The following is a 14,513-nucleotide window of genomic DNA, read 5'->3' as shown; positions in this document are numbered from 1 at the left end:
CTGTCAAGCTGGGCAAGGAAATCTTCTTGATCTGTTTTTCCTATTGTCAAACAAAATAAAATTCCAAACCAGCAGCACACTCCTCTGGCTAATAAGATTGTAGGAGCCCAGACATTGCAAAGGGCTAAAATAATTATGTTTTTTTCTGAGATGTAATATCAGGAAATGAACCACATGCAAAATGTGAACTCAACAATGAGGATGATGTGAATCTATAAAGCAGGCATTAGCCTATTATGCCAGTGTGGGGGGAGAATCAGTTGTTTTGCTTGTGTAAAACCAGTCCCCACTTGGTTATTGGGAGTCTCAGTGTTTGTTCAGTCACTGTTTTACAAAGTGTGATTCAGAGAACACTAGTCTCATCAACTGATTTGAGGGGGAACATGCTGCCATGGTCATACCGTGATGTCTCCACCCTTACCCCGTACTCATGGATTCCTAGCAGCATTATCTCATTAAAGGTACTGAGTCCTGTAGTAGGAACCATCTGTTTAACTTTTTATAAATATTATTCTCTACAGTTGGGCTTCCCTTGTGGCTCAGCTGGTAAAGAATCTGCCTACAACGAGGGAGACCTGGGTTCAGTTCCTGGGTTGGGAAGATACCTTGGAGAAGGGAAAGGCTTCCCACTCCAGTATTCAGCCCTGGAGAATTCCATGGACTGTATAGTCCATGGGGTCGAAAAGAGTCAGACATGACTGAGCGACTTTCACGGTACAGTTATTTGACTTTGACTATAGAACCCACTTTTCAAACAGCCATTAAAATCCCAAGTAACTAATGGTCCTCAAATATTCTTTGGCAGCAGCCATACAAGTATACCTGATTCTTTTTAATCTTAGTAAACATGTATAACTTTAAAAGAATCTTCTAATTTATTTTTTGTCACTATGACTTTGATTAAACTCTTTGAAAATAAACTTTTGTAGCATTGATAATGTATTCATGTGTATTACCATCATAATCATGAAGGTAATAAGTAGCATTTCAAAGAGTGCACAGTTTTTTATTTCATCCCAAGATTTTGCAGACCTGAGGGCACAATTCTTCATAATGGAACCATGTAATTACATCAGTCAACAGACTCTTAGGAACTGCTTGGAGTGTGTGATGCCATAGTGCATCAAGCTCTGACCTACAGATGTTGCTGATCCTGATAATTATGATGTGGCCTGCAGACATGAAAAGGGGAAATGATAAGCAGAGGACGAAATAGAAGAATATTTGTGTGTGAAAGGTATAGTGGTAGAGCCAAGGAAGAGATGGAGTTCTTTAAAAGAAAAAGAACATCTTAAATAATAAAGGAGTATTTTCTCCAGCAAGGAAGGAATCCAATATATGTTAGAATAAGCAAATGTACCTTTTAGTGAAACAAAACCAAAAAGAGAGGTGTCTTGGGGGAAAGCAGTGTGCCTTATAGTCATTGATTACCTTGGTGAATGCCACAGTAAAGATTAAAAATAAAACTCTAGGACTTCCCTGGTGGTCCAGTGGTTAAGAGTCTGCCTGCCAATGTAAGGGACATAGGTTCGATCCCTGGTCCAGAAAGATTCCACGTGTTGCGGAGCTACGGCAAGAGAAGTTGCCGCAACGAGAAGCCCATACGCTGCAACTAGAAAGTAGCCTCCACGTGCCGCAGCTAGAGAAAACCTTGCACAGCAGTGAGGATCCAGCACAGCCATAAATAGGTAAATAATGCTGGAGGGAAAAAAGGCATTTGTCAGGGGGAAAACCTCTCACCATAGAAAAGCAAATCGAGTCATGAGAATCAATTTGTAAAATCTTGAAGTAGAACAATGTGCAGCAGTTTAATAAAATATTATTGAATATTTTGCTCTCTGGGACATTTTACTTAACACAGATTCACTTCATTAGTATCTAGTATATTGCCTGACACATAGTAGATAAGTACTGTGTTTGTTGAAATAATTAATATTTATTAATGATAATTTTGAAATACCACAAGATTTCATAGCAATTATAGTACTTGTATTTTATGTATTTTGTTAACAATTCTTATAACTTTCCTAACTACCCTAAAACAAATTGTTTTTTTCTTTTGTTTCATAGATAAGGTAGCTGAGGTTCAGGAAACTTGAGAGACCAGCCTGAAGACACAGGGCTGAAATGTGCTGAAGTCTGGTTGGTTCTCAAGCTATTGTTCCTGGACTTCCTCTTTCCTACTTTGGTTCTCTGGGTTACTCAGTGAGAGAGAGATTCCGTACAGTTGACCCTAGATATCAGCAAAGTCAACCAACTAAGGATGAAAAATATTGTTAGGGGGAAGTAATTCCAGAAAGCTCCAAAAATCAATGCTTGAATTTGTTGTACCCTGGCAACAACTAGCATAGCATTTATGTTGTATTAAGTAATATAAGTAATCTAGAGATGATTTTAAATATACAGGCGGATGCATAGCTTATATACAAATACCAAGACATTTTTATAAGGGTCTTGAGCATCTGCACATACCTACTCTGTTCTGATACTGCGTGCAGAGGGACATGGGTGCTGTAACAAAGGAGAATCAGTAGATCCCTAACACTGAAAGATTACATACAGGATTCAAAATTTTCATCAGAGACTTCAAAAGGCTGTGTCATGTAGTAATTTGTAATTTTGCTGAGCCATGAGTTGAATCATAAGTGTGGAGAGGCTGTACTATAGGAATGAGTCACTGGCTTCGAGAGCCCAGCCAGCAGTAGCTCAGTGTGACTTTGCTATTCTTTGTCAGTTTTGCAGCCATGCCCATAAGAAAATGCCGCAACAGCTGTCACTGTGTACAGTGCTCCGCACACGAGAAGTGTACACTGATGAAGCCAGAGAAGGTGGAATGGTCTAAGAAATGACAGTTCTTGCCCAAGTTTTTGGTAGGAAATTTTATGGAGTATTTGCAAATTTGAGGACTCATTGATATCCATTATCCAGGATGATCTCTAGAATGTTCTTTCACTTTGAGCAAATGTGGGCAGTTTGCCCAAAGTCTCAGAGCTCAAAAGTGCATATACCAAGCCTTTTGCACTTTCAGTGCTATTTTCCTTTTCTTTTGCTTTCTAAACAGTTAGCAGCTTTGGGCGTTAGACGCTGTCTTTAAATGTTTTACATCCATTAGGTCATTTAACCATCAAAGTCAGTGCTGGTGTTACTGCATTTATTTATTTATTTTTCCTAGTGTAATTTTATTTTATTTTTTAACTTTACAATATTGTATTAGTTTTGCCAAACATCGAATAGATTAGGAAATAAAGGTTTACAAATGTTAAATAGCTTGTTCAAGGTCATGTTCAACCAGTTCTGGCTGGAGGTGGTATTGCAACGCAGAGATTTGATCCCATCTCTGTATTTCCTTTGAGAAGAAAACAAAAAAAAGCCTGAGATTTTTCTGTTTCTTTTTTCCCCCATAATTTAGAATCAAATGCCAAAATGGAAATAAGCACTGAGAGTGGGGGGAAGAAAATGTGCTTCTCAGTTCAGGATTGAAACATACTCAGACAGAAGTTCAGGATTTTACTAAATCAGAGGCCCTCTGTCTGTGCTGGGCATCTTTTCAAATAGAGCTGCCCTAATGAGCTGAATATTTGTGTCTAAGAGCTTCAACAAATGTGGAAATTACCATTTGGTTTTCTACTTCTGGAGTGTAGGAACCGGAATAGGTGTGACATTCCAGCCTAAAGCTGCCCTGAGCTGTTAATGAGTTTTTGAAAATCCTTCCAAAGTGACTATAAGATCTTTTTTATTTCATCTGAAGACTTGGCCTTCTGTGGGCAGGGTAAGACTCACTGTGGTGGGAACTCAGTTCTTCCTTCCTTTTGCTGAAGCAGTCTTGGAAATATCAACAGACCTAAGATTTACCTGAATTTTATGACCACCGAATCGCAAAAACAAGACATTACCACATTGGCACATCCTGTGGTTTCCATGTGGTCTTTCCCTAGAATTCTGCCAGAGTTCCTAAGAGTAGTTACTTGGTTCTCACAATGTTCCCTCTGAGGCTTGCCACCAGCTTGCTAAGAATGCTGAAAGCTCACATTCATTATTAAATATTTCCATCCAGTGTGTTCAACTGTAACTTGAAATAGAATTATATTTTGCATTTGGTTTATATGATTAATTAACTCATACCTGTTTTGCTTTTATATGTACGATGTTCAAAATAAAAAGGGTAGTCAATTTTAATTGTTATTTGTATTATTAGAAATGACTTCTTTCCTTTTCATCATAGCCTATTTCATTAGTAAGTGGTTTAATTTTGCATAATTACTTGTGATTTTTACTACTTCACATTTGATATTTGGAAAAATAGAAAAGGGTCTAATTTATCTTCCTACTCTAACACACTGAAAAATATTCTTTTCTCAGACAGAATATTTTTTACCAAAAAAAAGAGAGAGAATTGCACTTTTGTTGAGGACATTTATATAGGCATTTTTGAAATTCTGTGTATTTTGTAAAATGCTGTCATAGTTTTAAATAACTTGAGAACTTCAGGTGAAAGCTCTTACATAAATGCAAATTACAGTAGATTATATTTGAATGTCATTTTACAAAACAGCAAGGATAGAATTAAAAAACAAAGCTAAGAAGGCAATAAAAGTGACTTAGAAATTCAGACCTGGATGAAGGCAGAGTAGTGATCTTTGCATTTTTTGAGGCCAATATACTTTCATAGATGGTAGGCATTGGTTATGGTTCATTGTTGTTGTTCAGTCACTTAGTCGGGTCCGACTCTTTGCAGCTCCGTTGACCGCGGCATGCCAGGCCTCACTGTCTCCCAGAGTTGGTGGGAGTTCACATTCATAGCATCAGTGATGCTGCCCAGCCATCTCATCCTCTGACACTCTCTTCACCTTCTGCCTTTGATCTTTCCCAGCATCAGGGACTTTTCCAGTGAGTCGTCTGTTCACATCAGATGACTAAAATACTGGAGCTTCAGCCTCAGCATCAGTCCTTCCAGTGAATATTCAGGGTTGATCTCCCTTAAAATTGACTGGTTTGATCTTGCTGTGCAGGGGACGTTCAGGAGTCTTTACCAGCACCACAGTTTGAAGGCATCAGTTTTTTGTTGTTCTGCCTTCTTTACGGTCCGGCTCTCACAATCATACATGACCACTAGGAAGACCATAGCCTTGACTATACAGACCTTTGTCAGCAGGGTGATGTCTCTGCTTTTTAGCACACTGTCTAGGTTTGTCATCACTTTTCTGCCAAGAAGCAATCATCTGATTTCATGGCTGCAGTCACCGTCCACAGTGATTTTGGAGACCAAGAAGAGGAAATCTGTCATACTTCCACCTTTTCCCCTTTATTTGCCATGCAGTAATGGGACTGGAGGCCATGGTCTTAGTTTTTTTAATATTTAGTCTTAATATGGCTCTTTCTCTCTCCTTCACCCTCATTAAGAGGCTCTTAATTCCTCTTTACTTTCTGCCATTAGAGTGGTACCATCTGCATATCTGAGGTTGTTGATGTTTCTCTCACCTATCTTGATTCCAGCTTAAAACTCATCCAGCCTAGCATTTCTCTTGATGTGCTCAGTGTATAGGTTAAACAAACAGGGTGACAGCAGACAGCCCTGTTGTACTCCTTTCTTGAACCAATCAGTTGTTCCATACAGGGTTCTAACTCTTGCTTCTTGACCCACACATAGGTTTCTCAGGAGACAAGTAAGATGGTCTGGTGTTACCATCTCTTAGAGCTTTCCACAGTTTGTCATGATCTACCAATACTTTGGCCACCTCATGCGAAGAGTTGACTCATTGGAAAAGACCCTGATGCTGGTGGGGATTGAGGGCAGGAGGAGAAGGGGATGACAGAGGATGAGATACCTGGATGGCATCACCGACTCGATGGACAAGAGTTTGGGTGAACTCCGGGAGTTGGTGATGGACAGGGAGGCCTGGCGTGCTGCGATTCATGGGATCGCAAAGAGTCGGACACGACTGAGCGACTGAACTGACTGACTGACACAGTCAAAGGCATTAGTGTAGTTGATGAAACCCAGATAGATGTTGTTCTGAAATTCCTTTGCTTTATAATCCAGCAAATGTTGGCAGTTTGATCCCTAGTTCCTCTTCCTTTTCTAAACCCAGCTTGAACATCTGGAAGTTCTTGGCTCCCATAATGCTGAAGCCTAGCATGCAAGGTTTTAAGCATGACCTTACTAGCATGGAGGGCTTCCCTGGTAGCTCAGACAGTAAAACGTCTGCCTGCAATGCGGGAGACCTGGGTTTGATCCCTGGGTCTGGAAGATCCCCTGGAGAAGGAAATGGCAACCTACTCCAATATTCTTGCCTGGAAAATTCCATGGATGGAGGATACAGTCCATGGGATCACAAAGAGTCAGACACGACTGAGCAACTTTGCTGGTGGTTACTAGCATGGGAGATGAGTGCAATTGTCTGATGGTTAGCACATTCTTTGGTACTACCCTTCTTGGGAATTGGGGTGAGGATTGACCTTTTCCAGTCCTCTGGCCACTGCTGGGTCTTCCAGGTTTTCTGACATAATGAAAGCAAAACCTTGATGGCATCATCCTTTAGGAATTTGAATAGTTCTACTGGAATATCATCGCATCCACTAGCTTTATTAATAGCAGTGCTTCTTAAGGGCCACTTGACTTTGCACTCCAGAATGTCTGGCTCAGGGTGACTAACCACACCATCTAGTAATCCAGTTCATAAAGATCTTTTTTTATATAGTTCTTCCATGTATTCTTTCCATCTCTTCTTGATGTCTTAAACATCTACTAGGTCTCTACCATTTTTATCCTTTATTGTGCCCTTCTTTGGGCGGAATGCTCCCTTGATGTTTCCAGTTTTCCTGAAGAGATCTCCAGTCGTTCCCCTTTTGTTGTTTTCTATTATTAAGCACTGTTCATTGAAAAAGGCCTTCTGTCTCTTTAAGCTGTTCTTTGGAACTCTGTGTTTAATTGGATGTACTTTTCCCTCTCTCCCTTGCTTTTCACTTCTCTTCATTCTTCTGCTATTTGTAAAGCCTTCTCAGATAACCGCTTTGCCTTCTTGCTTTTCTTTTTCTTTGGGATGGTTTTGTTCACCGCCTCCTGTATTACAGACTTCTGTCCATGGTTCTTCAGGCACACTGCTAACTAGATCTAGTCCCTTGAATCTATTCGTTACCTCTACTTCAGATTCATACAGGATTTGACTTAAGTGGATATTAGTTATGGTTCACAGGTGAGGGTAATATTATAGCTTTCACTGTGGAGGTTAATTTGCATTAAGGGTCAGCATGAAGTTTCCTCACTAGACTGTTTTTCCCACAGTTAAGAGAGTGCCATGTTTATTTTGTCTACCAAACCTTTGTTCATCTATTCCTCCTCCTCTCGTCACACATCTTTATCTCCACCTGCCAGCTAACTCCTGTCTTCTCTCTGACACCTTGTCTGGCTATACTGAGTTCTTCTTGTTCAGTCCCAATATACCATCACTCATACAGACTTCATCATGTTCTGCCCTGTATTCTCAGGCACTTTTGAAATAGTGAGGTTTTGTTGCAATAAACGATAATATTATGTGCTCCTTGAGGGACAGGATCATAAGTCCTTGGTGCTCCGTGTATTCTAGATGTATTTATTTATGATCGTGGAGTATATGTCTAGGTGAAGCCATAGGGAAATGATTTGTTTCAATTGCATAACCTTATAGACCAGGACAATGAAGTTGTAAAGAAGTAAATAATTTCTTCTAAGGGTTATTGCTTGTGTTAGGTGTAAAGCCAGGCCTAGTATTTACGTGTCCCTGTTTCCAGCTCAGTATAATTTCTACTGTTCCTTCCTGTATTCTTCATTCAACAAATATTTATTGAGCATCAGTGACAGGCACTCTGCTAGACCCTGATACCGCGACACTGAGTTTGTTTCAGAACTTGTACTGTGATTAGGGAGAAGGATACTAACAAATATCATCCGGATAGATATACACTAGCTACTGACGTAAGTGCTGTTAAGGATTATGTGGTTCTGAGAGAGTAGGTAATGGGTGGAAGATTTCCTTAACAAACTCGACTTTGGCTTGTAGGAAGTTGGGTTTATGTATGACTTTTAAATCTGACAAATATTTGTTGTCTGCTCACTCTGTGCTGGGCCCCAAAAGAAACGAAAGCCAGGAGCTACAGCCCCTGCCTTCAGTGTATGGTCTAGAAGACGGTAAGTCAAGAAATGTAGAAGTTCCATGGTTCAGAAGACACAAAGATCACATTTTAGGGGAGAGGAGGAACATTGGGAATATCTTCCTGTAAGAGAGAACATAGGATATGGTGCCTGAACAAAAGCTAAAAGAGGTATGGAAGGGAATAGAGAAGGTCTTCCAGATGTAAGAAAAAGCACATTGAGGTATATCAAGAGAGGAAATTGGAGGAGTTTTCCAACAGTAAAAAGTAATCTCATTTTACAGGAAGACTTTGCAGTTATACAACTGTTGAGAATGTTGTCTATTTCAGTCAACTGAAATTAAAGATGGAAATGCAAATGTTCCCTCTTGTTTCTCCTCCTGGAGCACATAATCCTGTGCTTTGGTTGCCAGCTATATGGACTGTTCCCCCTACCGCCAGCCTACCCCTGCACCTCATAGGAACTGTGTCTATGGACTGTTCCCCCACCCCAACCCTACCCCTGCACCTCATAGGAACTGTGTCTAAGTCTTTAATTCTGTATTACCTAGCATTTCTTTGGAGTTCAATAAACATTTAATCATCATCTTGAAAAGTGTCTGCTCTGTTGAAACTGTTTTCTCTAAGTTCCCTACCTTAGAAACAGAAATAGAACTCCTTCCATATGACATGGTTGGCCCGTTGTAATGAGTGTCAAATTCAGTTTTTAAATATTGCCTACACTGTTCTGTGTCATCATGTAGCTTTTACCCAATTCAAAGAAGTCTCGGCCATTTCTCCCTATGGATAGTATAATAGTTTGTCTAAATATTATTGTAGGAAAGTGCTGCAGAATTACTTCCCCATTAGCATGTGTTAAGTGGCCAGCTGCTGTATCGCAGGTTCTGTGTAAGACATGGTGTTATTGGTCAATCTTACTAGGGAAGTCCACGGAGAAGCAAATGATTGGTACCTGATCCAACTCAGCCACAGATACACTTTATCTTTTATAGCGTTGCCAAGAATAAAAATTAGGGATATTTCATGGAAAGATCTAGATTTTTGGCTTCCCTTGATAACTCAGAAAATCTGGCAACACTCAGCTTGTATCCCAGTGGCAACACTTAGCTGGAGCTAATTAGCAGCTGTCCTCTTTCTTCAGGGTCTGTGTTTCTCAGTGTGCTGTCGCTCTCATCACTCACTATTACCTACATCCAGCCCGTTTCACTCATTTCTGTGGCTTCCTGGACCTTATAATGCCCCTTGTTTTCGAGTGCTGTTGCCTTTCTGGGCCTCTTCTCTTTAGTTTCCAGTAACAATTTCATGGCCAGCCAGACAGTTAATTATGACCACAACATCGAGTGTCTACGTGATACTTGATAGCTTGCAGTGGTTCTCAAACTTTGTCATGCATCTGAATCATCCAGAGGGCCTCTTGAAACAGATTGTTAATCAGTTTCTCATCCAGAAAGTTTGATGTAGGATTAAAGGATTGCATTTTTATCAAATTCCCAAGTAATCCTGCTGGTGTATGGACCGCCTTTTGAGAACCACTCACCTACTGTAGTGTAGCACAGTAATAAACCACATGGACTTGGTGGGACAAGATGTTGCCCACCAGAGATAACATTTGGAAAGATTAAGCAACTTATCCAGTGTCAAAAGAGGAAGCAGAGTCCGATGAAAACCATGTCTTTAGAGTGTGTCCAGTAGGAGACCATCCTGTGCATGCCTGTTTCTGCCTTGCATCTGCCTTCTAACTTCCACAGAATCCTCCAGAGAACCCTGTAAATCAGATGTAGCCAGGAAATCAAATTTAGGATTATACCATGCATGATCATTGTCATCTCTCAGGACACAAAGAATTAGAACTTGTTTGTATTCAGTGAGCAAGGGCAGAAGGACAGGGCCCAAAGCTTGACCTTAAGGTATAAGGTATGAGACATACCTGCTGGGCAGAGTGGAGCATGCCCCATACCCAATGTTTTGTGCTTGGAGGATGTCCACTTGAGCAGGTGGGACCAGGACAGTCTTTGGTATTGACATAGAGCAACGGGTGCCACAGAGCCAGGCAGAGCATAGCACTGGGGATTCATTGGGGAACCAGTGACATATTTTCAAAGAGGGCGTTTCATGGAAAGCTATGATTGGCCTAGGCCCACCTGGAGTGACACTTGGAAACAGGACTTCAGAATAGTCGGATTGCTGGGATAGGACAGATTGTCTGGGCAGGGACTAGGTACATAAAACAATTTTAGGGATTCATCTTCCAATATTGGGGTGCAAGGCAGAGCTATAGGGCTTCTCACTTACCAGATCTGACGGTCACAGTCAACGTAGAACCAGCAAGAAAGGTAGTTTCTTCAATCTCGGCACGTTAGGCTTTGTAAAACCTTGTTTAAGTAAAGATTAGTCTAACGACATGGATTCCCTTCCGTCTTATGGGATGAGAGAAAGATTGGGAACCAGACATGCCTAATCACAAGTTTAAATTTATTAAATTCTATCTGCTTGAAACTCTATGGAAGGAATAATTAGGTCATCATGTAATCAAGATAGCCATTCACTAACCTAGTTCAGAAGTTTGTATATCTGTACAAAATCAAGACTGTTTTAATAAATTAGTTGCCATCTGTCTGCAGTTTTCAAGATAATTAGTTATTATATCTGTTGATTTGCACATTTATATACTGTATAATTTACATGTATACTACACCTATGAAATCTATTTTGTTGAGATTGTTAGGCAGTCGTGTATGCTGGTTAATTTGGAGGTTGACCACACATTTTGATTTTAATCTTGTTGAAAATTTTTTAAAAGTCTTTTTACCTCTTTCCTACTAAATGTTGCGTATAATGAACATAACAAAGTCCTTTTTCTGTGTTTAAAAAAAAATTGAATAGACTCTTCAATCTGATAAGATATGAGGTAGATATAAAGTAAATATTGAAAATTTGATTGTGTGGGAGTAGAGGGGGCATGGTCACTATTGTGAAAATCAAATCATTACTATTAACTGTTCTTCTAGTAGTTTTACACCCTAATCTTCACAGTGAATCATAGAAACTAATGCTGATTAGTTGAGTCTGATTGAGTTTCTGCTAAGATATAACACTCATGGGCTGGGTACATTATGTGTTTGATTATAATAAACTATAAACATAGAGGGGATAAATAACCCAGTCTTTTTCCCTTTAATAATATGAACGGTTTTAGGATTATGATCATCACCTGAAAAGTCATTATTTGTAGCATACCATCCTCATTGTTCCTGTGGGAGCTGAACAGTCTGCTTTTCTCTTGTTATCTTTAGGTAGCTTCAGCATTTACTCTGCAGGAAAAGATTTGGGACTGGGTTTTATCTAAGGAAAAGAAAAAAGAAGCAGCATTACGTTATTACAAACCAGTTTGAAAACCAGTATATGAGGAAAGACCATAATGCAGTGTGCAAGCCAAGGCAGTTTTCTTCGATGGGAAGGAGATTAAAACTGCTTTTTTTTTTCTTTAAACAGGCTCATGCACAGTTAGTTCGAGAAGTTGATGTGGAGAAGGTATCTGCATTTGAGAATCCATATGTAGATGCAATAAAGAGTTTATGGAATGATCCTGGAATCCAGGAATGCTATGACAGACGACGAGAATATCAGTTATCTGACTCTACCAAATAGTGAGTATTCCTCCAGGAGGCCCTTTGCATCTTCCTCTTTCTTTTATGGTTTTCTGCAATGAGACCGTCTCGGTCCTGTGTATCGTATCTGATTCTGACTGCACAGTTAGGAAGTATAGTTATTAAATTTGTGCCAGCTTTATAAATTTAGACTCTGTGTAAGGGATTGGCATCGTGAGTCAGGGAGAGTATTTCTTTTATTGTTTTCTGTTTGAAAACCAACTGAAGACTCTAGGAATCTGCGTTCACTAACCCATCTCTTCCCCCAAATTGTAAACCAGTGATTCTCAAACATGTACTTCATTGTGATTTGAAATCTGATAATAATCAATTTTAATGCAAGTTTCTGATCTTATTCATGTGTTGGAAAGCACCTACACAGAAGAACCTCTAATAAATACACTTAATTATGGCTTCTCAAACATCAGACTTCCTGGTTTCCAGACACAGGACCTTGACTGCTTTCTGGGACCCACTGTTTTGTTGATGGATAGGTTTGCTTTTGCATGGAAATTGTGTGTGAGTCTAATTTTGCATGCATTCCAGAATTATTTTGTGAGCTGTCGATCACAATCATGTGTCCTAGGAGGGATTTGCATCCTAGAGAGATTTGTTAATTCTCTAGATTAAATCTTGCCTAATAAAAAGAAAAGTAAAGATTTGGCAATCATTGGATAAATGTAATCAATGTGGTCAGCAATGTAGATAATCAGGCGCCTGAAAAATGGAATTTTGTGTTTTTTTTAGTGTTTTTTTCAGATTTCTGTCTCCATTATATTAACCCAGCATTTGCCTCTTCTATTGGTTCTGGGCAGACAGAAGAAAGGGTGGAAAGTATTCAGCAGCCTTAGGCCAGTTTGTATGTTGAAATGACCCTCTGAATGAGGGCCGGACTATAGGGGAAATAAGGAGCCCTACGTGCAGATTGATATCACTTAACTGTGCAGGGAAGATCCAAGAGCAGTTGGGCTCTGTTTTTGCGGTAAAGTAGATCACGCTTTTACCCTAGTTCTAGGCCTTTGTTTAAGATAAGTTATGATTCAGGTCAGCCACAGAAATATTGCCTGGCCAAAACAGTACTTGGATTCCCAAGGTAAATCTGAATTACGTCATTCTGAAAAGTGACATGAAATGCTCAGGAGACCGTGTCTGTCATGTTTAAGCCAGTACCCACCCTGTATGTCTCTGAAATGCGTGCTTCCTCATTCCTGGCTTCCTTTGTCCTCCTTGCACGCTGCCTGTCTTCCTCTTCTGTGTCTGCTTGCCTTCCTTCGCCCCGCCCCCTTCCTCTCTCCCTCTCTCCTCTCCCCTCCCCGAGTTCCAACTGTGTAAGTTTCTGTAAGTACAGAGATGAGAAGATGCATTTAGCTCTTTTTTGTTCCAAATTCTGCCCCCTCAACCTTTGACCAGCTGTCTTCCTTTTCCATGCTGCCCCCTCTGTCCTTCTGTTTCCTTTGCCATTTCGGCTCTCATCCATCTCCCCACGTTGCTGCTGTGTTTTACCCCTTGTCCTTGTCCCTGCTCACTGTGCCTTCCCCTGTCTGCTGGTTTCCTCATCCACCCTCAGCTCTGGTCCTCCTTTAACTCCTCCACTTCTCGATTCACTACAGTGATGCCTCTCCTGGCCCCTACCAATGAAGAACTCCTCCATTAAAAAGTTACATTCACCAAGAAATCCTCTTGCCTCCCATCATTTCTAAATCCCTTTCTTTTTACTTTAGCGTAAATCCTGGTCTCTCCTCCTCCTCACCTGTTCTAGTCTCTACCTGTCCCCCAGATCTCTTCTCCCTACAGAGAAGTCCTATGACTAGGGCATCAGAGCACCAGTGTCTGATAATGATGTGCTTACCAAGTTAGGGCTTCCCGTTAGGAAACGATTTGCCTCCTGCTCCTCAAATAGGCTCTCTAAGAGATTCCTGTTTGCCCTGAGGACACCTGGGTCAGCTGCTGCAGCTGTATTCTTGAGACAAAGCTCCACCACATGTCTGGTGACATTACTTCAGCTCAGATTTGTGGATTCCTAGACAGGTACCCCATGATTTGCTTTAAGGCTAAGAGTTATCCGCAACAGTTACTCCAGGCCCATGTTAGCACTGTGATGCTGGGGAAAGCCACCATCTTAGACCTCGGTCACATGGGCTGCATCTGCCATAAAAACATGCTCACTCTGTAGGCACATCCCTCATGTTAGAGCTCAAGATGTGGGAGCACCTGGGATGGGCTGATATCAATCCTTGCAAATGATGACTGTTTAAACAGTTCTAGTTTCCCTTGGTGGGGATAGGGAGAACTCTATTTTCTAAACATGTGGATATATGTATGTATGCACATACACCTATTTCATTTTGCATATATTTATGCAAAAGTAATAAAGTACATTGTAACAACATGTCCCTATATCCACATTTCAGTGTGCATCTTTAAAAAAAATGGACATTTTCTTACATAATAAGTAATACCATATTATACCTAAAAACTAATCATCAGTCCTTTTTATCATTCTATATCCAGTTCATTTTCATATTTCCCAAATTCTTCCAAAATGTTCTGTAGAGTCAGTTGATTTTAGGACAACACGCTGCATTTGGTTTTTATGTCCCTTAAGTCTCTTAATCTAGCAGAAGCCTGTTTTGCGTTTCACTGGCATGTCAAAAAGACTGGCCTGGATTGGGTCTGACTGCCGCCTCATTGCATGATTTAACTTTCTCCGCTGCCTCTTGGATTTTCTACAAACTGAAA

At 40.4% G+C, this 14,513-nt stretch overlaps 1 protein-coding gene across 4 annotated transcripts in view; it reads left to right on the top strand.

Moving 5' to 3' along the window:
- The window catches only part of LOC129650163 (guanine nucleotide-binding protein G(q) subunit alpha), a 318,833-nt gene that overhangs the window by 206,901 nt on the left and 97,419 nt on the right, over nucleotides 1–14,513 (top strand). For all 4 annotated transcript variants that reach the window (XM_055578369.1, XM_055578370.1, XM_055578371.1 and 1 more), the window contains exon 3: nucleotides 11,620–11,774. In XM_055578369.1, coding sequence (XP_055434344.1) covers nucleotides 11,620–11,774 — 155 coding nt within the window. The remainder of the gene's footprint in view (nucleotides 1–11,619; nucleotides 11,775–14,513) is intronic.

The sequence above is a fragment of the Bubalus kerabau genome, chromosome 4 (assembly GCF_029407905.1).
Source record: "Bubalus kerabau isolate K-KA32 ecotype Philippines breed swamp buffalo chromosome 4, PCC_UOA_SB_1v2, whole genome shotgun sequence".
In the NCBI taxonomy this organism is placed as follows: Eukaryota; Metazoa; Chordata; class Mammalia; order Artiodactyla; family Bovidae; genus Bubalus; species Bubalus kerabau.
Note: the sequence above shows the minus strand (reverse complement) of the source record. Positions and strands in the feature narration are given on the sequence as shown.